General features: G+C 48.7%; 1 protein-coding gene across 2 annotated transcripts in view; it reads right to left on the reverse strand.

Annotated features, from left to right (window-relative positions):
- The window catches only part of ALS2 (alsin Rho guanine nucleotide exchange factor ALS2), a 149,021-nt gene that overhangs the window by 75,555 nt on the left and 50,351 nt on the right, over positions 1 to 23,115 (reverse strand). For both annotated transcript variants that reach the window (XM_083154087.1, XM_083154088.1), the window contains exons 9-11: positions 17,421 to 17,597; positions 8,890 to 9,061; positions 1,867 to 2,047 (exon numbers count right to left, since the gene is read on the reverse strand). In XM_083154087.1, coding sequence (XP_083010213.1) covers positions 1,867 to 2,047; positions 8,890 to 9,061; positions 17,421 to 17,597 — 530 coding nt within the window. The remainder of the gene's footprint in view (positions 1 to 1,866; positions 2,048 to 8,889; positions 9,062 to 17,420; positions 17,598 to 23,115) is intronic.

The following is a 23,115-nucleotide window of genomic DNA, read 5'->3' on the forward strand; positions in this document are numbered from 1 at the left end:
GAACGCGATAGTAACCTACATCTTACAGGAGTCCGCTATAGTAACCTACATCTTACAGGAACGCAATAGTAACCTACATCTTATAGCAGTCTGATATAGTAACCTACATCTTACAGGAGTCCGCTATAGTAACCTACATCTTACAGGAACGCGATAGTAACCTACATCCTACAGGAGTCCGCTATAGTAACCTACATCTTACAGGAACGCAATAGTAACCTACATCTTACAGGAGTGCGCTATAGTAACCTATATCTTACAGGAGTGCGCTATAGTAACCTAAATCTTACAGGAGTCTGCTACAGTAACCTACATCTTACAGGAGTCCGCTATAGTAACCTACATCTTACAGGAAAGCAATAGTAACCTACATCTTATAGCAGTCTGATATAGTAACCTACATCTTATAGGAGTCCGCTATAGTAACCTACATCTTACAGGAACGCGATCGTAACCTACATCTTACAGGAGTGCGCTACAGTAACCTACATCTTACAGGAGTACGCTATAGTAACCTACATCTTACAGGAACACGATAGTAACCTACATCTTACAGGAGTCCGCTACAGTAATCTACATCTTACAGGAGTACACTACAGTAACCTACATCTTACAGGAGTACACTATAGTAACCTACATCTTACAGGAGTCCGCAACAGTAACCTACATCTTACAGGAGTACACTATAGTAACCTACATCTTACAGGAATGCGATAGTAACCTACATCTTACAGGAGTCCGCTACAGTAACCTACATCTTACAGGAGTCCGCTATAGTAACCTAAATCTTACAGGAACGAGATAGTAACCTACATCCTACAGGAGTCCGCTATAGTAACCTACATCTTATAGGAGTCCGCTACAGTAACCTAATTGGGGTTAATCATTGACTGTGCCAACAATTGGAGAATTGTCCGCCCCCCAACATTGGACGGACCACCAGCCCATCACTCCCTCAGGGGGTAACACCACGGGAGATCACCTCCAGTGACCATGGAACATTTTCATCTTTTCCCAGTCACCTACTAGAGAGGACCTACCCGGACATTGTTTGGTGTACAGGAAATCAACCCCCCTGTCCCATAAGGCACATCATCATTTTCCTGAATTCTTGGAAATTTTGTGGACATTGCTCACCCCAACTGGAGTGTTGGCAGAAGGACTCACTGCCACCAGCACCTTACATCTACGTGCATGGAGTGGTAATTATACTCGCATGCAGAGTGGTTTTACATTTTATTTTATGTGAAATTTCATGTACCCCCCCTTTTATACTGTATATACAGTTTGTTTTATTGTTTATTCATTAAATAATCTGTAAAGTTCATCCAATCTTTCAAATCCAAATCCTTTTAACTATTTAAGCGCTGCTACAGGGCCACGTGCTCCCACCCCCTTGTTCCCACTGTGACTGGCCATGCGGATCACCCATGGCCAAGTCCTCCAGCCTCACCAGGCTTCCCACTGTGCCTGATTGTGCAGGTCTCACCAGCTCTAATTCTGCCTCACCAGGCTTCCCACGGTGACTGATTGTGCAGGTCTCACCAGCTCTAATTCTGCCTCATCCTGCTGTGCAGTCGGGATTCCGACGTCTGAGTAATGACTGTCGGAATCCTGACTGTCGGGCAAATATACCACACTCTTCTGCCTCACCAGGCTTGCTACTTCCACATGGCTTAGTCCACGAACCTCACTAATATAAAATTTCTGAAGCAGTTTTAGTTTCTAAAATCTCTTACATTTCTTAATCTCCTTTACCGTAATTAAAACAAATGGTTGTTTTGAATACATAGCAATGGAATATAATCTCATTAACATTAAAGGGGAGACAATTAATGGGTACATGGATTAACAAACAAGACTCACTCTATATAGCTGTCCAAAAAGATATTGGAATGCTCCAGAATAGATAGAGTGCGCGCGTCCTTGGCGCCACGGAGGAAACTGCTGAGCGAGGTGCTATGCTGGCCAATTAGGTAGCAGAGTTTGCTGAACTGTGTTGCGGTGTCCTGCAGAAGCTGAACAGCGATTACTGTGCCCAAGTTGTCTTCAGCAAGAGAAAAGAAAGGAAGCGAAGAGCATTAAAGTTTCCACAATATAAATTTTGGTAATAGAAAGAAAACCTTAAAAATCAACACACGATTGACAACAATGTTTTAGGGATTCAAAGAAAACTTTGTGAAACTGAATCAACATTTACCGATTGAAGATCCCAAATTAATATCACTGTTCTATTTAAATATACAACTAATATTTCCAAAAAGTCAAGCTGGCCATACATCTACAGATTGATTGTCAGATCTGGCTGGTTGGAACAAAATCCTAGTAATGGATGAGAGCAAATGACAGTTGACAATTTGCTTTGAAATGCTGGAAAACTGCCAAAAACTGTCATTGAGATATTACCAGGTTTTTGTGACAACCAGCCCAATCTGACAATCGATCTGTAGATGTATGGCCAGCTTTAGTTAGTAGATCATCAAGACACATTATAATCAAGTTTTCATTAATAAGAAATAAAAAAATATATAAAACCTATTTGGTGGCTTATCCTGTTAAATGTGCAAATGCATAATAATTTGCAATGAAGTCCATTACAAGTATAGGCCCAAAAAATAAATGTATTAATTATATTAAATTATATATTATAGCAAATAAATCACTTTTTAAATCAACAGTTTAATGGAAAAGGTATAAGATAAAAGAGGTTGCATACTTTTGAAACCTTTTCTCTTAAGCAGGCTGGGGGACACTGGACTATGGGGATTGTAGATTGGAGCTGGATTTGGCTATTAAAAAGTATTTAACTTTAAAACAAAAGCTCCTCCCCCTGCCATACCATAATGCCCGTAATACTTAAAAGACTTTGGCAAGGAGTAGCAGTAACCCAGTTAGAATAGAAAGAGACTATAAAGAACCCGAACGAATGAATGCGAGGGTGCGGTCACAGTGTCTCCCAGTCTACATTAGAGAAAAGGATTCAACAGTAAGTTACAAAAAATCCTCTTTTCTCTGTCAGCTGGACTCATGGACAATAGACCATAGGTATTGCAACCCCCAGGGAGGGAATGTTTGGACTGTCTGTCCGGAGAACTGTACACTCATCTCAGTGGGCATCACCGCAGGCAAAAACAAGGGAACAGTAAAACAGAGTTAACGTCTGGAAAGAAGACTACTGTACTGTAGGTTGCTGCATGACAGACCTGTTCCACCAAAGCCCCATACCAGGAGGTCGAAACCGCACTAGTGAACTGACCCGATACCTAGTCTAACATAATTATCAAGTGGATCCAAGGCGCAATGGTCTGCTTTGTAACTGGAGAATCAAGTTTACATGTTTATAAAGAAAAAGCAGAGATGAAATGATGTCTGTCAGAGCCAGATCCTCCCGGACCAATTCCCGGGAAATGACCTAAGGAGGAAAGCCAGTAAGTCATTTAAATGAAAAGCCGAAATAAACTTAGATTGAAATGTGGGAATTGTACACAGAACCGCTCTATCATCATGGAATATGAGAAAAGGTAACTTCAGCTTGGGAACACATTGAGCTGAGGCAAGGCAATACGGAAGACCAGCGTCCAAGTAATGAACTAAAGAACACTGAATATCAATATCAAGAGTCTGAGAGCAGATTAGGATCCCACGGTGGTGCAGGAAGATGACATGGTGACTGAATATGCACCATGCCATGTAAAACACGTTCAAACCCCAGGAAGAAGCGCCAAAGGCCGCTGGAAATAAATGGACAGGGACAAAATCTGTACTTTCAAAGAAAAACATTTTAAACTGGCCTCCAAACTCTGCTAAATGAAGGAGAAATGATAAGAATGGAAAAACTTGGGCGGTATGTACCAATCTCTGTACACCACAAGATGCAGAGTTTCCATACTATGTGGTAATTTCATGATGAAATCATTTTCCAGGCTCAAAGCAGAGTACTGCCTACCAAGAAAGACCTTTTTAAACCCTTGATCTCAAAAGCTAGTCCATTTAAACCAAACAAGAAACATAGAAACATATCTACGTCTTGTATGGCCAGTCTGGAGCCAATAGAATTAAAGCCACACTTTGATCATTGATGCGCTTAAGTACCAAAGGCAACATTGGTGTTATTGGAAAGATACACCAAATGAAAATCCTACCAAACCACTATGGCATACACCGTGAAGGTTCCTGAATATCTCAGAAAACTGTAGCTGTGTAGAGAGGCCATGAGATGCACCTTCAGATGGCCCCACTTCCAAACTAACTGTTGGAAATCCTCTGGATTGAGTGACCACTCTCCCAAGAGAAAAGTGGCTAAAAATCTCAGATTGTCTACTGTATAAATGCCACTCAGAATACTGGAACAAAGATCTCTCCCCAGGATAGGATTTACATAAGCCACCCCTTTAGTAGAGTTGTCTCGGACGCTGATCCAAGGCCTTAAAGCTGAAGATGTAATGTCATGGCACCCCGTTCTAGTAGATTTGCCTCTGGTCACAATGACAAAATTGAGGAGATGAATGGAAACCATTCTCTACCTTAAAGATTGTCGGACAGGCCAAAATATTTAAATTGAATGGATGCTGAACATCTCATACAATTCTGGAGATTTTCCAACTAAAATTCTTGCGAGTGGAGCTTGGCATACTGAATGGTCTCGAAGGTGGAGCCCATCGTGCCCAACAACTTTATGTACAACAAAATTGCCGGACGAGGCACTGACCATATCGTTGTGACCAAATTCTGTAGGGTCCATGCTTTGGACTCCGGCAACAAAAATTCTGCTGGAGAGAGGTCTCGAAGACCACCGCCTGAAGCTGAAGATGTGGATAAGGTATTTGGTGAGAGTCTTAGAAAATCTGATCAAGTGATCTTTTAGTACTCGTACTCTGCAATCTAGGTGATTTTGTAACTGTGAAGCTTTCATAAGCAGATCATCTAAATAAAGTATAAATGTGATACTACTTTGTTCAGTAAGCTAACCATCACTTACCTGATATTTGAGGAAATGCGGAGAACCATGGCTGTACTGAATGATAGGGACTAAAATTGATTGTGAACATATCAGATTACAAAATAGAGTGAATAACCACCAGCCTAAATTGGAACACGAAGATGCAATTCCCTGGCATCCGATGAGGCCAAAACTTTATTCGCCTCCATGCTGTGGATCACTGAACAGAGAGATTCCATTTCAAAAGGATCCACCCACAACCTGGTGTCCAAGGTACAAAAAAAAACAGAAATGTTGGATCCCTGAGGTAGAACATGTGACCTCTGGAAATGATGCCCAGGTCCCAGGTGTCTGAAGACACTCTACTCAACATTTTCTGAAATGGAGCAACCACCCTCAACTGGTGACCAGACCACGTTAGGCGCAAGTCTTTTCGGAAGATTTCTCCCCTGGGCACCAGAAAATCCGGTCTAGGAACCGAACCTGTAGGTGGGGTAGAAATGCCCTCTAGCAGACACTATTGGACATTCCACCCTCAAAGAAGGAGTGAAAAGCTTGGAATTACAGATTCCATAGTTTAAAGGGCAGCCAACAGAAGATCCTGGGTAATAGTATCCAGTTCAGGCACAAAGAGAACACCCTTATCAAATGGAAGAGATGGCCATAGCTGAAACGCTAGAATCCACCTGAGCACTGTCTTGCACAGCTTCACATATTCAGTTTATCGCAAAGCCATTCCATAAAGTCCAGAAGGGAATCCATGGGCAAGTTTGTCAGCATAAGTCTCCATAGCTTGAGTAACCAATGGAAAGGCTAGTAAAGTTTGGAAAATGACCTCAGACCTTCCAATGTTTAGAATAAATGCACCATGAACCTTAAGAGGCAATTCCCACTTTGACACATGATCTGCTGGAAATGGATTAAGTAACGCAAATATGCGAGGAATAGAAAACTTATTACCTGGTGCATTCCAGGCCTCCTACAGAGATCGGAGGGGGGGGGGGGGAGTAATGACATTCCAGACACAAGCCCAAAGCCACCACTTGGGAATTCATATGAAACAGTTCAGAGAGCGGTGCACAGCAGCAATGAAGTCTTTAACGTTGTGTTTCACAAAGAACTACATTCTCACCCTACAGAATGCACATCTCCGCAAGTTCACCTCCCCCTCCAAGAATTCAAAAACCTTTAATTGAGCTCTGTAATGATGAAGACTTATCAGCATAGAGCAGCTGAGGATCCCCAAAAAAAGCATTCCAAATAAAAGGAGAAACTTTTCAAACCCAGCCTGCCTTCCCGTGGCCCAGTGTTACCCAGCCTTCCATCTCATGGCCCAGTGTTACCCAGCCTGCATACCCATGGTCCAGTGTTAACCCACCTGCATACCCATGGTACAGTGTTACCCATCCTGCATACCCATGGTCCAGTGTTACCCAGCCTGCATACCCATGATCCAGTGTTACCCAGCCTGCATACCCATGGTCCAGTGTTACCCAGCCTGCATACCCATGGTCCAGTGTTACCCAGCCTGCATACCCATGGTCCAGTGTTACCCAGCCTGCATACCCATGGTCCAGTGTTACCCAGCCTGCATACCCATGGTCCAGTGTTACCCAGCCTGCATACCCATGGTCCAGTGTTACCCAGCCTGCATACCCATGGTCCAGTGTTACCCAGCCTGCATACCCATGGTCCAGTGTTACCCAGCCTGCATACCCATGATCCAGTGTTACCCAGCCTGCATACCCATGGTCCAGTGTTACCCAGCCTGCATACCCATGGTCCAGTGTTACCCAGCCTGCATACCCATGGTCCAGTGTTACCCAGCCTGCATACCCATGGTCCAGTGTTACCCAGCCTGCATACCCATGGTCCAGTGTTACCCTGCCTGCTTACCCATGGTCCAGTGTTACCCAGCCTGCATACCCATGGTCCAGTGTTACTCCGCCTGCATACCCACGGTCCAGTGTTACCCAGCCTGCATACCCATGGTCCAGTGTTGCCCAGCCTGCATACCCATGGTCCAGTGTTACCCAGCCTGCATACACATGGTCCAGTGTTACCCAGCCTGCATACACATGGTCCAGTGTTACCCCGCCTGCATACCCATGGCCCAGTGTTACCCAGCCTGCATACCCATGGTCCAGTGTTGCCCAGCCTGCATACCCATGGTCCAGTGTTACCCCGCCTGCATACCCATGGTCCAGTGTTACCCCGCCTGCATACCCATGGTCCAGTGTTACCCCGCCTGCATACCCATGGTCCAGTGTTACCCAGCCTGCATACCCATGGTCAAGTGTTACCCAGCCTGCATACCCATGGTCAAGTGTTACCCAGCCTGCATACCCATGGTCCAGTGTTACCCAGCCTGCATACCCATGGTCCAGTGTTACTCCGCCTGCATACCCATGGTCCAGTGTTACCCAGCCTGCATACCCATGGTCCAGTGTTGCCCAGCCTGCATACCCATGGTCCAGTGTTGCCCAGCCTACATACCCATGGTCCAGTGTTACCCAGCCTGCATACATATGGTCCAGTGTTACCCCGCCTGCATACCCATGGCCCAGTGTTACCCAGCCTGCATACTCATGGTCCAGTGTTGCCCAGCCTGCATACCCATGGTCCAGTGTTACCCCGCCTGCATACCCATGGTCCAGTGTTACCCCGCCTGCATACCCATGGTCCAGTGTTACCCCGCCTGCATACCCATAGTCCAGTGTTACCCCGCCTGCATACCCATGGGTCCAGTGTTACCCAACATGCATACCCGTGGTCCAGTGTTACGCCGCCTGCATACCCATGGTCTAGTGTTACCCAGCCTGCATACAATTGGTCCAGTGTTACCCCATCTGCATACCCATGGTCCAGTGTTGCCCAGCCTACATACCCATGGTCCAGTGTTACCCCGCCTGCATACTCATGGTCCAGTGTTGCCCAGCCTGCATACCCATGGTCCAGTGTTACCCCGCCTGCATACCCATGGTCCAGTGTTACCCCGCCTGCATACCCATGGTCCAGTGTTACCCAACATGCATACCCATGGTCCAGTGTTACCCAGCCTGCATACCCATGGTCCAGTGTTACCCAGCCTGCATACCCATGGTCCAGTGTTGCCCAGCCTGCATACCCATGGTCCAGTGTTGCCCAGCCTACATACCCATGGTCCAGTGTTACCCCGCCTGCATACTCATGGTCCAGTGTTGCCCAGCCTGCATACCCATGGTCCAGTGTTACCCCGCCTGCATACCCATGGTCCAGTGTTACCCCGCCTGCATACCCATGGTCCAGTGTTACCCAACATGCATACCCGTGGTCCAGTGTTACGCCACCTGCATACCCATGGTCCAGTGTTACCCAACATGCATACCCATGGTCCAGTGTTACGCCGCCTGCATACCCATGGTCCAGTGTTACCCAACATGCATACCCGTGGTCCAGTGTTACCCCGCCTGCATACCCATGGTCCAGTGTTACCCAACATGCATACCCATGGTCCAGTGTTAACCCGCCTGCATACCCATGGTCCAGTGTTACCCAACATGCATACCCGTGGTCCAGTGTTACGCCGCCTGCATACCCGTGGTCCAGTGTTACGCCGCCTGCATACCCATGGTCTAGTGTTACCCAGCCTGCATACAATTGGTCCAGTGTTACCCCGTCTGCATACCCATGGTCCAGTGTTACTTAGCCTGCATGCCCATGGTAAAGTGTTACACAGCCTGCATGCCCATGGTCCAGTGTTACCCAGTCTGCATACCCATGGTCCAGTGTTACCCAGCCTGCATACCCGTGGTCCAGTGTTACCCAGCCTCCATACCCGTGGTCCAGTGTTACCCAGCCTCCATACCCGTGGTCCAGTGTTACCCAGCCTGTAACCTACATGGATAGCTTCCCAAGCACTTACACAGTGCTCATTGGATGAGTATAATAAGTGTACAGCTGGCACTTACCAAGCCCCAGCAGAGGTCGCAGGATCTGACACTTTATGTCACTCAGACGGCAATAAAAGTTTCTTTCCGAAGCCGCCATCTCATGGAGATTCCCAATGTAACCCATCCGGTTTTGGTCTACCAATGCCAAGCAGCCGTCCGCCCCAGCAGAGATATTACAAATGTAACCCAGCTTCGGATACAAGAAAAAGGGATTTGGGTTTATAATTTTGAACACATAAAGATGTGGCAGAAGAGACTAGGACGTACATTTAACAAACTATGGGGCCAATGTACAAAGGTGAGAGTTCTACTGAAGATGGGGTGTTGCCCATAGCAACCAATCCGAATCTATTTATTATCTTCTAGAAGGTGCTGAATAAATAAGTAGAATCTGATTGTATGCCCAACGCAACATCCCATCTTAGTCAATTGACTCATTTCCATAATGTTTCAAAGGTGGATCATTTAAAGGCAAAATCAGGTCTCACGGAACTCAGATTTCTGCTTAAACCTGAAGGAAGATCGAAAAGAAATCTGCAGTAAATGACTTTATTGTGGCTGCAGCGAATGCTTTAATCCTGGGGTAGCCAACCCTAGTCCTCGAGAGCTACCAACAGTGCATGTTTTGCAGGTCTCCTCACAGAATCACAAGTGAGCTAATTAGCTCCATCTGTGGATCTTTTAAAATGTGTCAGTGATTAATGAGTGCAGCTGTGCAGCAGCTAGGTTGTCTGGAAAATGTGAACTGTTGGTAGCTCTCGAGGGCTAGGGTTGGCTACCACTGCTTTAATCCATAGCTCTCAGAAACCAGTGGCTCAAGGTGTGCGGGGATACTGACCAGAGTGCGAGAGTTGCAGCAATAGGACATGATGGCATAACCTGCAGTGTGCGGGGATACTGACCAGAGTGCGGGAGTGGCAGCAATAGGACATGATGGCATAACCTGTAGTGTGCGGGGATACTGACCAGAGTGCGGGAGTTGCAGCAATAGGACATGATGGCATAACCTGTAGTGTGCGGGGATACTGACCAGAGTGCGGGAGTGGCAGCAATAGGATATGATGGCATAACCTGTAGTGTGCGGGTATGTCTGACCAGAGTGCGGGAGTTGCAGCAATCGGACATGATGGCATAGCCTGAAGTGTGCGGGGATATTGACCAGAGTGCGGGAGTTGCAGCAATAGGACATGATGGCATAACCTGCAGTGTGCGGGAATACTGACCAGAGTGCGGGAGTGGCAGCAATAGGACATGATGGCATAACCTGTAGTGTGCGGGGATACTGACCAGAGTGCGGGAGTGGCAGCAATAGGACATGATGGCATAACCTGCAGTGTGCGGGAATACTGACCAGAGTGCGGGAGTGGCAGCAATAGGACATGATGGCATAACCTGCAGTGTGCGGGGATACTGACCAGAGTGCGGGAGTTGCAGCAATAGGACATGATGGCATAACCTGCAGTGTGCGGGGATACTGACCAGAGTGCGGGAGTGGCAGCAATAGGACATGATGGCATAACCTGTAGTGTGCGGGGATACTGACCAGAGTGCGGGAGTTGCAGCAATAGGACATGATGGCATAACCTGTAGTGTGCGGGGATACTGACCAGAGTGCGGGAGTGGCAGCAATAGGATATGATGGCATAACCTGTAGCGTGCGGGTATGTCTGACCAGAGTGCGGGAGTTGCAGCAATCGGACATGATGGCATAGCCTGAAGTGTGCGGGGATATTGACCAGAGTGCGGGAGTTGCAGCAATAGGACATGATGGCATAACCTGCAGTGTGCGGGAATACTGACCAGAGTGCGGGAGTGGCAGCAATAGGACATGATGGCATAACCTGTAGTGTGCGGGGATACTGACCAGAGTGCGGGAGTGGCAGCAATAGGACATGATGGCATAACCTGTAGTGTGCGGGGATACTGACCAGAGTGCGGGTGTGGCAGCAATAGGACATGATGGCATAACCTGCAGTGTACGGGGATACTGACCAGAGTGCGGGAGTTGCAGCAATAGGACATGATGGCATAACCTGTAGTGTGCGGGGATACTGACCAGAGTGCGGGAGTTGCAGCAATAGGACATGATGGCATAACCTGCAGTGTGCGGGGATACTGACCAGAGTGCGGGAGTTGCAGCAATAGGACATGATGGCATAACCTGCAGTGTGCGGGGATACTGACCAGAGAGCGGGAGTTGCAGCAATAGGACATGATGGCATAACCTGCAGTGTGCGGGGATACTGACCAGAGTGCGGGAGTGGCAGCAATAGGACATGATGGCATAACCTGCAGTGCGTGCGGGGATACTGACCAGAGTGCGGGAGTGGCAGCAATAGGACATGATGGCATAACCTGTAGTGTGCGGGGATACTGACCAGAGTGCGGGAGTTGCAGCAATAGGACATGATGGCATAACCTGCAGTGTGCGGGAATACTGACCAGAGTGCGGGAGTGGCAGCAATAGGACATGATGGCATAACCTGCAGTGTGCGGGAATACTGACCAGAGTGCGGGAGTTGCAGCAATAGGACATGATGGCATAATCTGCAGTGTGCGGGGATACTGACGAGAGTGCGGGAGTTGCAGCAATAGGACATGATGGCATAACCTGCAGTGTGTGCGGGGATAGTGACCAGAGTGCGGGAGTGGCAGCAATAGGACATGATGGCATAACCTGCAGTGTACGGGGATACTGACCAGAGTGCAGGAGTGGCAGCAATAGGACATGATGGCATAACCTGCAGTGTGCGGGGATATTGACCAGAGTGCGGGAGTGGCAGCAATAGGACATGATGGCATAACCTGCAGTGTACGGGGATACTGACCAGAGTGCAGGAGTGGCAGCAATAGGACATGATGGCATAACGTGCAGTGTGTGGAGATACTGACCAGAGTGCGGGAGTGGCAGCAATAGGACATGATGGCATAACCTGCAGTGCGTGCGGGGATACTGACCAGAGTGCGGGAGTGGCAGCAATAGGACATGATGGCATAACCTGTAGTGTGCGGGGATACTGACCAGAGTGCGGGAGTTGCAGCAATAGGACATGATGGCATAACCTGCAGTGTGCGGGAATACTGACCAGAGTGCGGGAGTGGCAGCAATAGGACATGATGGCATAACCTGCAGTGTGCGGGAATACTGACCAGAGTGCGGGAGTTGCAGCAATAGGACATGATGGCATAATCTGCAGTGTGCGGGGATACTGACGAGAGTGCGGGAGTTGCAGCAATAGGACATGATGGCATAACCTGCAGTGTGTGCGGGGATAGTGACCAGAGTGCGGGAGTGGCAGCAATAGGACATGATGGCATAACCTGCAGTGTACGGGGATACTGACCAGAGTGCAGGAGTGGCAGCAATAGGACATGATGGCATAACCTGCAGTGTGCGGGGATATTGACCAGAGTGCGGGAGTGGCAGCAATAGGACATGATGGCATAACCTGCAGTGTACGGGGATACTGACCAGAGTGCAGGAGTGGCAGCAATAGGACATGATGGCATAACGTGCAGTGTGTGGAGATACTGACCAGTGTGGCAGCAATAGGACATGATAGCATTACCTGCAGTGTGCGGGGATCCAGGCCAGTGAGGCAGCAATAGGACATGATGGCATAACCTGCAGTGTGCGGGGATACTGACCAGTGTGGCAGCAATAGGACATGATGGCATAACCTGCAGTGTGCGGGGATACTGACGAGAGTGCGGGAGTTGCAGCAATAGGACATGATGGCATAACCTGCAGTGTGCGGGGATACTGACCAGAGTGCGGGAGTGGCAGCAATAGGACATGATGGCATAACCTGCAGTGTGCGGGGATACTGACCAGAGTGCGGGAGTGGCAGCAATAGGACATGATGGCATAACCTGTAGTGTGCGGGGATACTGACCAGAGTGCGGGAGTGGCAGCAATAGGACATGATGGCATAACCTGCAGTGTGCGGGGATACTGACCAGAGTGCAGGAATGGCAGCAATAGGACATGATGGCATAACCTGCAGTGTACGGGGATACTGACCAGAGTGCGGGAGTGGCAGCAATAGGACATGATGGCATAACCTGCAGAGTGCGGGGATACTGACCAGAGTGCGGGAGTTGCAGCAATAGGACATGATGGCATAACGTGCAGTGTGTGGAGATACTGACCAGTGTGGCAGCAATAGGACATAATAGCATTACCTGCAGTGTGCGGGGATCCAGGCCAGTAAGGCAGCAATAGGACATGATGGCATAACCTGCAGTGTGCGGGGATACTGACCAGAGTGCGGGAGTGGCAGCAATAGGACATGATGGCATAACCTGCAGTGTGCGGGGATACTGACCAGAGTGCGGGAGTGGCAGCAATAGGACATGATGGCATAACCTGCAGTGTGCGGGGATACTGACCAGAGTGCGGGAGTGGCAGCAATAGGACATGATGGCATAACCTGCAGTGTGCGGGGATACTGACCAGAGTGCGGGAGTGGCAGCAATAGGACATGATGGCATAATCTGCAGTGTGCGGGGATACTGACCAGAGTGCGGGAGTTGCAGCAATAGGACATGATGGCATAACCTGCAGTGTGCGGGGATACTGACCAGAGTGCGGGAGTGGCAGCAATAGGACATGATGGCATAACCTGCAGTGTGCAGGGATACTGACCAGTGTGGCAGCAATAGGACATGATGGCATAACCTGCAGTGTGCGGGGATACTGACCAGAGTGCGGGAGTGGCAGCAATAGGACATGATGGCATAACCTGCAGTGTGCGGGGATACTGACCAGAGTGCGGGAGTGGCAGCAATAGGACATGATGGCATAACCTGCAGTGTACGGGGATACTGACCAGAGTGCGGGAGTGGCAGCAATAGGACATGATGGCATAACCTGCAGTGTGCGGGGATACTGACCAGTGTGGCAGCAATAGGACATGATGGCATAACCTGCAGTGTGCGGGGATACTGACCAGTGTGCAGGAGTGACAGCAATCTAATTCTGCCCCCACAGCCTCCCTCTACGGGTTTGGTATGGCGGATCCACAATCAGGATCCGAATGGTCGGAATCCCGACCGCCGGTGCCCCAATAGGGGGGCGATAGCAAAAAAGCCCCTTGCTAAATATTTTTGTTTTTATTTCTTATTTATTTCTTATTATTATTGTTATTTGTTCCTTTAATCAAATAATTTCTGTTTCTAATAGTGTGTACACTATTAGTGTGTGCTTTTTTAGGGCTTGCGAGCCCGATGCGCTGCGGATGTGCGCTCCCATGTGAGCGCATATCAGCAGCCCCATACAGAGGGCAGGTAAAACTATATAGTGTAAATTGTGCCCCTCTAGCATGCCGTGAGATGCGAGTCCCGATGCGATCGTATCGGGACTCGCATCTCATGGCATATCCTGCCGTGCGTACACACCTTAAGCTTTATACTATTGCTCTTTAATTGCTCGATCTCTAATTAAGCATATAAATTGTCTCAATTAGAAATTAAATCAAAATATATACCTGCTCTACTAGTTATTACCATTATTCTGGTCACTGGACGCACGGCTTTTTTATCCATTTCTTTTTAACATTTTAGTACTATAGATTCTATATATTTCTGTATGTAATTACATTTTATTATAACCTTTATTATGTGTGATATATGCTTCTTAATCAAGTGAATTGCCATCAGGCGGATGAAGCCCTTTAAATAGCACCTCTAGAGAAAGTTCCAGTCTATTTTGAAAGTTTCCCGCTGTTCAGGAAACGAAATGCGATGATGTCACTTCCGCCCCGCAGTACGTCCGGCTAGGGATGGCCATCGTTGCCATTGCCATTGATGGCATTTCTGCAACTGCCCATCGATAGTGCTAAACTATGCAATGGATGACCATTGATATTTTTACATATCGATGGTCATCCATTGTGTTTGATTGATTGGCCTGTGGGCCAATCAAAACACGGGGGTGGGGCTTTGCGGGTCCCGGGGGCGGAGCTATGCTCCGCGTCCCGGCACTTGTGGAAAAAAAGAAAAAAAAAAGAAAAAAAAAGAAAACCATCGTTTTGCTGTTCCATCGATGGAGTGAAACCATCTGGTTCTCCCCATTGATGGCAAAAGTATTTGACATCAGCCATGAACCATCGATGATTTGGAATCATCGAAGGTCGATGGCCAGCCCTACGTCCCGCTTTGCAGTCCAGGGACCTTACACAGTGCACCGCCAGAGACTTTGCCGCTTCACCACCTGCTTGCTTACAAACGGCCAGCGGCATCATCACAGAGGGTGACCACCATTATCACCCTGCTGCTTCATCCTCAATGACACCTGAACGGTGAGCTAAATCGTGAATTAACCCTTTACACTGCTCAGTACCAGCATTTCATCTGCTCATTCCACCTTCTACAACTGCCAACTAACTGCCTACATGACATTTGTTGACATTTCTATAAAGATACGGACTAAGGGCGGGATGTATTAAAATACATCGCCGCCCATCGCGGCCCCCCCGCCGCGATGCCGCCGCATATGTACTAACATATGCGGCTGGCATCGCGATGCGGTGACGGAGGCTCCCCGCGATACCTGGAATGTGGTGTGCGGGGGGTCTCCGTCACCTCTCTGCCCCCTTCTGCATCCCTCACGCCGGGGACAGCTATGCAAGCTGTCCCCGGCGCCTCTTCCTCCCCCCTGCAGCCGGAAGGACGTCCGGCTGCGTCACTAGGGGGAGGAAAGTGTTACCTTCCGGGTCCAGGAGGACCTGGACCAGGTAAGAGAGGGAGGGGGAGAGGGGGGTCGGCGGGTTTTTCGGCGGAGGCGTCGGGCGGCGAAAAGAAGCCCATAGGCTTCTATAGGGTATCGCCACCCAAAGGTGGCGATACCCTACACTGCGGTGACGGTGCGGTCGGGTAATAGTACATAGGAAAATGCGGTAAAACAGGGGTTTTACCGCATTTTCCCTTTAGTACATCTCGCCCTATCACTGCACTTTGTATCATATTTGGGATCTCAGCATCTATTTCCCAAATTTGACGGGACTTACCTTACCCATTGCAATAAATTTTTACTAATATTATATATTTGTATTGCTTACTTGTTTATATATGTATTTAATTTCATTATGTTATTTTTTATGAATAGAATATAAACTTGATTTGATCAGTGTGTCCAGTGTCATTGTGTGTACTGTGGTTCACTCAGACATTACATTTACCCAGCAGCGCAAAGTGTTAAACCCTTTCTCTGGGCTCGGTGGCTCGCTTCGCTTGCCACGGGTTCTATTCTCAGGGCCGCCAAGAGAAAACCTGGGCCCCGGTACAAAAACTTCCTGGGGCCCCAACAGACGGAGCTCCCCGCACATTCTGTGGACCCGTTGTTACGCCACTGCTTCCAAGGTGGATACAGGGACAAAAATTTACACCGTAATGCCTATTACACATGTCACACATCCATTACATATTATACCACATGCCATAATGCTCATTACACGTTATGCCACACACCGTAGTGGGCAGTACACATTATGCCATATACCGTAATACCTATTACATATTTTACCACATGCCATAATGCCCATTACATGTTATTCCACACACCTTAATGCTCATTGCATATTAGGGGGTCAACATGCTCATTGCATATTAGGGGGTCAACATGCTCATTGCCATGGGATTAATCTGCTCTGCCAGGGGTTAACATTCTCTGCCAGGGGTTAACATTCTCTGCCAGGGGTTAAAATTCTCTTTGCCATGGGATTTACCTACTCTGCCCGAAGTTACCTGCTCTGCCCGGAGTTACATGCTCTGCCAGGGGTTAAATGCTCTGCCAGGGGTTAAATGCTCTGCCAGGGGTAACATGCTCTGCCAGGGGTTAACATGCTCGTTGCCATGGAGTTACAGTACATGCTCTGCCAGGGGTTACATTCTTTGCCAGGGGTTTACATTCTCTGCCAGGGGTTACATGCTCTGCCAGGGGTTACATGCTCTGCCAGGGGTTAACATGCTCGTTGCCATGGAGTTACAGTACATGCTCTGCCATGGGTTACATTCTTTGCCAGGGGTTTACATTCGATGCCAGGGGTTTACATTCTCTGCCAGGGGTTAACATGCTCGTTGTCATGGAGTTACAGTAGATGCTCTGCCAGGGGTTACATGCTGACTTCCAGAGTTGGATCTCAGCCCCAGCAGCAGGCAGGGAGGCAGCAGACACAGAGCAACCAGCCACCCACCTTCCACCTTGGAACACAGTGACCTGGACATGGGAGGGGAACCAGGTCTGGGACTGCTGGGCTGGAGACATGGCACTGGCACCTGCTGCTGCTGGTTGGGATGGGAATGTGGGGAGCGGGGCGGGCTGGATTCTGTAGAGTGGTTGGTACTCCCATGGGAGGTGGCCTCTCTCTGACACAGCTCCTCCTGGCACCCAGGGACTACCTACCCTAAGTATCCTCCTGTCGCCGAGCCACGGTAAAGTCCCAAGTCACGTGGTTGGCTTTCAGCAGGCCCTGGAGTTGGAGAGCGGAACGCCCCAGAGCCGTGTGCCGCCTGTTGCTTATTCCCACAGCTAGCGACTATTTACTCACCTTATCGAACTCTGTGAGCTGCACTGGTATCGGACTTCTGCCCATGCCACTGGGACTGTCAGATGCTTTCAGCCCACTGCAGTAGACCATGGGCTCAAATTCGTTTTTCCCATGTGCAAGAAAGAGAGAATAATCCTGCCCGGTGGCTACACTCCACACCCCGTCACCTTCACACACCTACATGGAGCACAGAGAAACAGGCCCAGCCATTACAACGCATTACCCCAACTGGAGTTTTCACATCTGGGTTTCTTAAGAGCAATGACAATGATGCTGAGCGTACAGCATAGACAGGGGCATATAGAGGGCAATACATTATAGTCATCTGCAGGTGGAGCACTAAGACTTTCAGATCTATCTTAGTACTGTGCTTCTAGAAATAGATTTCGTTTTTATTTGATGGACTTTGCAGGAACGTAGTATTACCTCTTTTAAAGCCTGGTGGTATTCTGTGGGTTTTTGAAGGAGGGGGTGAATGGTGCAGTTTAGGGTTGCCGACGTCTCTTCTGTTTGCCTCCGGACAGCCTGGGTGCCGCACGTGTGTGGAGACACTGTGTGCACCGACCGCTGATGGTTTCCAGCGGCTAATGGGACTCAAGATAGTTGAGCGTGGCGTTCCGGCCAACAGTGTTTCCATAGGTGCTGCCTCACTGCCCGGGATCCCTCCTGCCTCTCTTGTCACTCACAACCTCCTACTTACCCTTCCTCACGATCGATCTGGCTCCCGTTCAGCTCCAGTGGGTTTTCCGGGCTGTCACCGTTTAGTGTGCGGGTTTGTGCTTCCCTGGTGTCTGGTTGGTGGCTTTGTTCTTCGCCAACGCATTTCTGCTCGTAAGCCTTCTTCAAGGAGGTTTGTGCTGTGATACAATGTGTTCATTAATGATCTGTACAGGTCATTCATTTGTACAGATCATTAATGAACACATTGGGGGAAATTTACTAAGATGTGTATTCTACTTCACAAGTGATGTTGCTATGGGTAACCAATCAGATCCTGTCTTCTATCTTCTAGAGCAGGCATGTCCAACCTGCGGCCCTCCAGCTGTTGTGAAACTACACATCCCAGAAGGCCTTGCCACAGTTTTGATATTAGGGAATGGTAAAACTACGGCAAGGCATGCTGGGATGTGTAGTTTCACAACAGCTGGAGGGCCACAGGTTGGACATGCCTGTTCTAGAGGGTTCTAAATAAATAAGAAGTACATTCTGATTGGTTGCCCATAGCAACATTACATGTGAAGTAGAAAACACATCTTAGTAAATTTCCCCCAATGTGTTCATTCATGATCTGTACAAATGAATGACCTGTACAGATCATTAATGATATTGTATCATGGCAAATAGAGGAGAGAAAATCTAAGATCAAACCCACCAGCTAGTTGATAGATGCATATGCAGACCAATGAGAAACACCAAATTGGAAGACCAATGAGAAAAATCTAATTGATGATAGACACCTATGCAGACCAATGAGAAGCGCCAAATTGGAACCAATCAGAGACCAGAGAGGGACATTTAAAACCCACAGACGGTTCCTTAGCACAAACCTCCTTGAAGAAGGCTTACGAGCTGAAACACGTTGGAGAAGAACAAACCCACCAACCAGGCGCCAGGGAAGCACAAACCCACACGCTAAACAGTGACAGCCCAGAAAACCCATTGGAGCTGAACAGGAGCCAGATCGATTGTGAGGAAGGGTAAGTAGGAGGTTGTGAGTGACAAGAGAGGCAGGAGGGATCTTGGACAGAGTGAGTGAGGCGGCGCCTACGGCAACACTGTTGGCCGGAACGCCACGCTCGACTATCCTGAGTCCCTGTAGCCGCCGGAAACCATCAGCGGTCAGCGAACACAGTGTCTCCACACACGTGCGGCACCCAGGTTGTCCGGAGGCAAACAGAAGAGACGCCGGCAATCCTAAACTGCACCATTCATCCCTCCTCCGAAAACCCGCAGAATACCACCAGGCTTTAAAAGGGGTACAGGAAGACTACATTATGTATATCTGATCAGCGGGACGCCGTACTCAGATACATTTTATGACTGTGACAGAGACATTGGGTATATATTGAAGATCATTCCCCAAATCATTGTGCAAATCAGGAGACCGCTGCTACCCGTCTGGCATACGAGCTTAGGGTCCGGTGAACAGACTAGAGCACGGTACTACAAGATTTGACAACATTAGGGCTGTCATTACCTTTTATGAATTTTTAATTACTACTTGCATTCACCCAATTTTTTGAAGTAAAGGCACTTAAGAATATCATTGTTTCAGTATCAATATTGTGCAACATTGTTCCACTGTCCCCCTTGTGTTGGCCACATTAGACCAATAGGACAGAGGTACAGACCTTGGTTCTGGCCTTGCAGGGGAAGGATTGAACTTGTGGTCAGCAGGGAAGGAGACACTACATCCCCAGGGACCAGAGACCCCGCACTACTATGGGCAGAGTAATGTGGATTTATTGGAGTAGTTTCCTAGCATCATTTTAGCATTCATGTAGTGAGTAAGGACGAGAAGAGGGAAGAACAGGGTATTCAGATGGGCACTGTACACTAGACCAAGGCCCTTATTCTGGTTCACTTGCAAAGGCAAATTCCTTCACAAATAGACAAAACCATGTGCACTGCAGGTGGGGCAGATTTAACATGTGCAGAGAGAGTTAGATTTTGGATTTGGTTTCACTTCAAAGTGAGATCTATATTTATTTATGGTCTTACCTTGATAAATCCCTTTCTTTATTTCCATAGGGGGCACAGGAATTCACGCTGGGGTATGAGTGGTGAGGTAGCAGAGCGTGCACCAAAGGGTTACAAAAATGTACCCAGCATGCTCCCTGCCTCCCCCATACCCCGCCCCCTGACCCTGGGTCACCAGTTTAGTTAGCAAGCCCAAGGTAGGAGCAGAGCCAGAGAAGAAGGAAGAGGACACACGCACACATAGCATACAGGCCCTAGAGCCATGGAATAGAGACTTCCCTACATAGGAAGCCCCGCTACCAGGTGCGTCTGGGAGGGCATCCTGTGCCCCCTATGGACTCAAAGAAAGGGAATTATCAACCATAAATCCTATTTTCTTTTTCTTCCACTAGGGGCACAGGAATTCATGCTTGGACGTCCTAAAGCTGTCCCCTCCTGGACTGCGGAAAGAGCATGTCTACCAAACTGTGCATCAGCCAATGCAAAAGTATCAAAAGCATAAAACTTGATAAAGGTCTGGGAGGAGGACCAAGTAGCCGCCCTACAGAGCTGTTCCGCCGAGGCACCTCGACTAGCGGCCCAGGATGTACCCACAGACCTGGTAGAATGTGCAGTAACCCCCTCCGGGGGAGTAATTTGCTCAGAAAGATAAGCTTGACGAACCACTGATCTGAGCCATCTCGCCAAGGACTGTTTGGAAGCGGGCCAGCCCTGCTTATTGACCTCATAAAGAACAAATAGAGAATCTGATTTATGAGTCGCCTTAGTCCTGCGAAGATAAATTTGCAATGCACGGACTACATAAAGAGAAGCCTCAGCTTCTGAAGACCCAGGAAAAGAAGGCACTACAATTTCCTGGGTAAGGTGAAATTTAGACACCAACTTTGGTAGAAAATCCAGTTTGCTACAAAGAACCACCCTGCCAGGGTGGAATACCAGAAAAGGCGGTCTCCATGATAATGCACTTAGGTCGGATACCCTTCGTGCAGAAGAAATTGCCAAGAGGAAGGCCACCTTCCAGGAGAGCCACTTCGGATGCACCTCCTCTAGAGGCTCAAACGGAGGTGATTGAAGCGCCCTGGAATCAAGGAGAGATCCTACGGAGCTACTGGTGGGATCACTGGAGGCTGGACATGAAGAACCCCCTGGAAAAAGGTCCTAACATCCGGAATAGAAACCAATTTTCTTTGAAACAGGATCGACAAGGCTGACACATGTACCTTTAAAGATGACAGGCGCAAACCCAGGTCAAGGCCTGCCTGAAGAATCGTCAATAGGCGAGAAATTCGAAAGACTCTAGGTCGGAAACCTCTGGATGAACACCAAGAGAAATAAGACTTCCAGACTCTATAGTAAATTTGTGCTGAAGAAGGCTTCCTGGCACGCAACATGGTATGGATGACCCCTGGCGAGAAACCCTTATCCCTCTAGAGGGATATCTCAACAGCCAGCCCATCAAAGCCAGGCGGCTCAGGTCCGGGTGTAGGAACGGACCCTGAGAAATGAAATCTGGACGTAGAGGCAGCCTCAGAGGAGACGCCATTGACAGGTTCCTTAGATCTGCATACCAACCTCGACGGGGCCAATCTGGGGCCACTAGGATCATCATTCCTCCCTCCTTTTTGAAGTTGAAACAGGGGGAATGCATAAACGAGACGGAATGGCCAAGTAGCCATGAGAGCAACTACTAGAAAAGCACCGGGGTCCCTTGTCCGTGAGCCGTACCAGGGAACCTTGAAATTGTGTCTGGACGCCAACAGATCTGTGTCCGGCACCCCCCATTGGGATGTCAGCCACGCAAAGACATCTGGATGGAGCTCCCATTCCCCTGCGTTGATGTCCTGACGACTTAAAAAGTCCGCCTCCCAATTGAGAACCCCTGGGATGAAGACTGTGGAAATCGCCGGAATATGCTTCTGCGCCCATCTGAAGATTTTGGAGACTTCCTTCATTGCTCCCTTGCTGCGTGTTCTGCCCTGTCTGTTGATATAAGCCACGGCTGTGGCGTTGTCGGACTGGATTTTTACTAGGCACCCTCGGATGAGGGAACCCAAACTCTGAAGAGCCTGAAGGATTGCTCTCAATTCCAGTACATTGATCGTAAGACAACTTTCCTGACCAGTCCAGCGACCCTGAAAGGATTGAGAGTTGCAGACCGCTCCCCAGCCCCATAGGCTGGCATTCGTCGTAATCAAGACCCAGGTTGGAATCCAAAATGGGCGGCCTTGAGATAAGTTGGTTGTCTTTAACCACCATGTGAGAGATAGGCGAACCTCCGGGGGCAGCGTGATCAATTGACTCCTTAGACGAGTATGATCTCCTGTCCACCAATTGAGAGTGTAAAGCTGAAGCGGGCGCGAGTGAAACTGCACATACTGTACTCTACCATGTCAAAGGAAGCAACCATAGAGCCCAACACCACCATACACTTGTGAACCGACACCCTTCTGTGACTAGAAGGAAGTGAATCTTTCTCTGGAGGGAGTGGATCTTGTCTTCTGGAAGATACACTCTCTGCAACCGAGTGTCCAGAAGAGCTCCCAAGTGAAGCATCCTTTGGGAAGGCGTAAGAAACGATTTCCTCCAGTTTATCTTCCAGCCGTGAGATAAAAGAAGCGTAACCGCCAACTGCAAATTACTCTGAAGTTGGTCTGGGGATTTGGCCAAAATCAGGAGGTCGTCCAGGTATGGAATCATTCGAACCCCCAAGCCATGACCGCCATCACTTTGGTGAACACCCTGGGAGCCGTGGATAGACCAAAGGGTAGCACCCTGAACTGGAAGTGCTCGTCCTGAAGGGCAAACCTCAGAAAGCGCTGATGGTTCTGATGGATGGGAATGTGCAGGTACGCATCCTGCATATCCAGCGAGGCCATGATGTTCCCTGGTTCCAGAGAGAGAATGATCGAACGAAGAGACTCCATACGAAACTTCGTCACTCGCAGAAAAACATTGAGTGACTTCAGATTTAGGATAGGGCGGTGAGAACCACCCG

Source organism: Crinia signifera, chromosome 7 (genome assembly GCF_055691185.1).
Source record: "Crinia signifera chromosome 7, ASM5569118v1, whole genome shotgun sequence".
Classification (NCBI taxonomy): domain Eukaryota; kingdom Metazoa; phylum Chordata; class Amphibia; order Anura; family Myobatrachidae; genus Crinia; species Crinia signifera.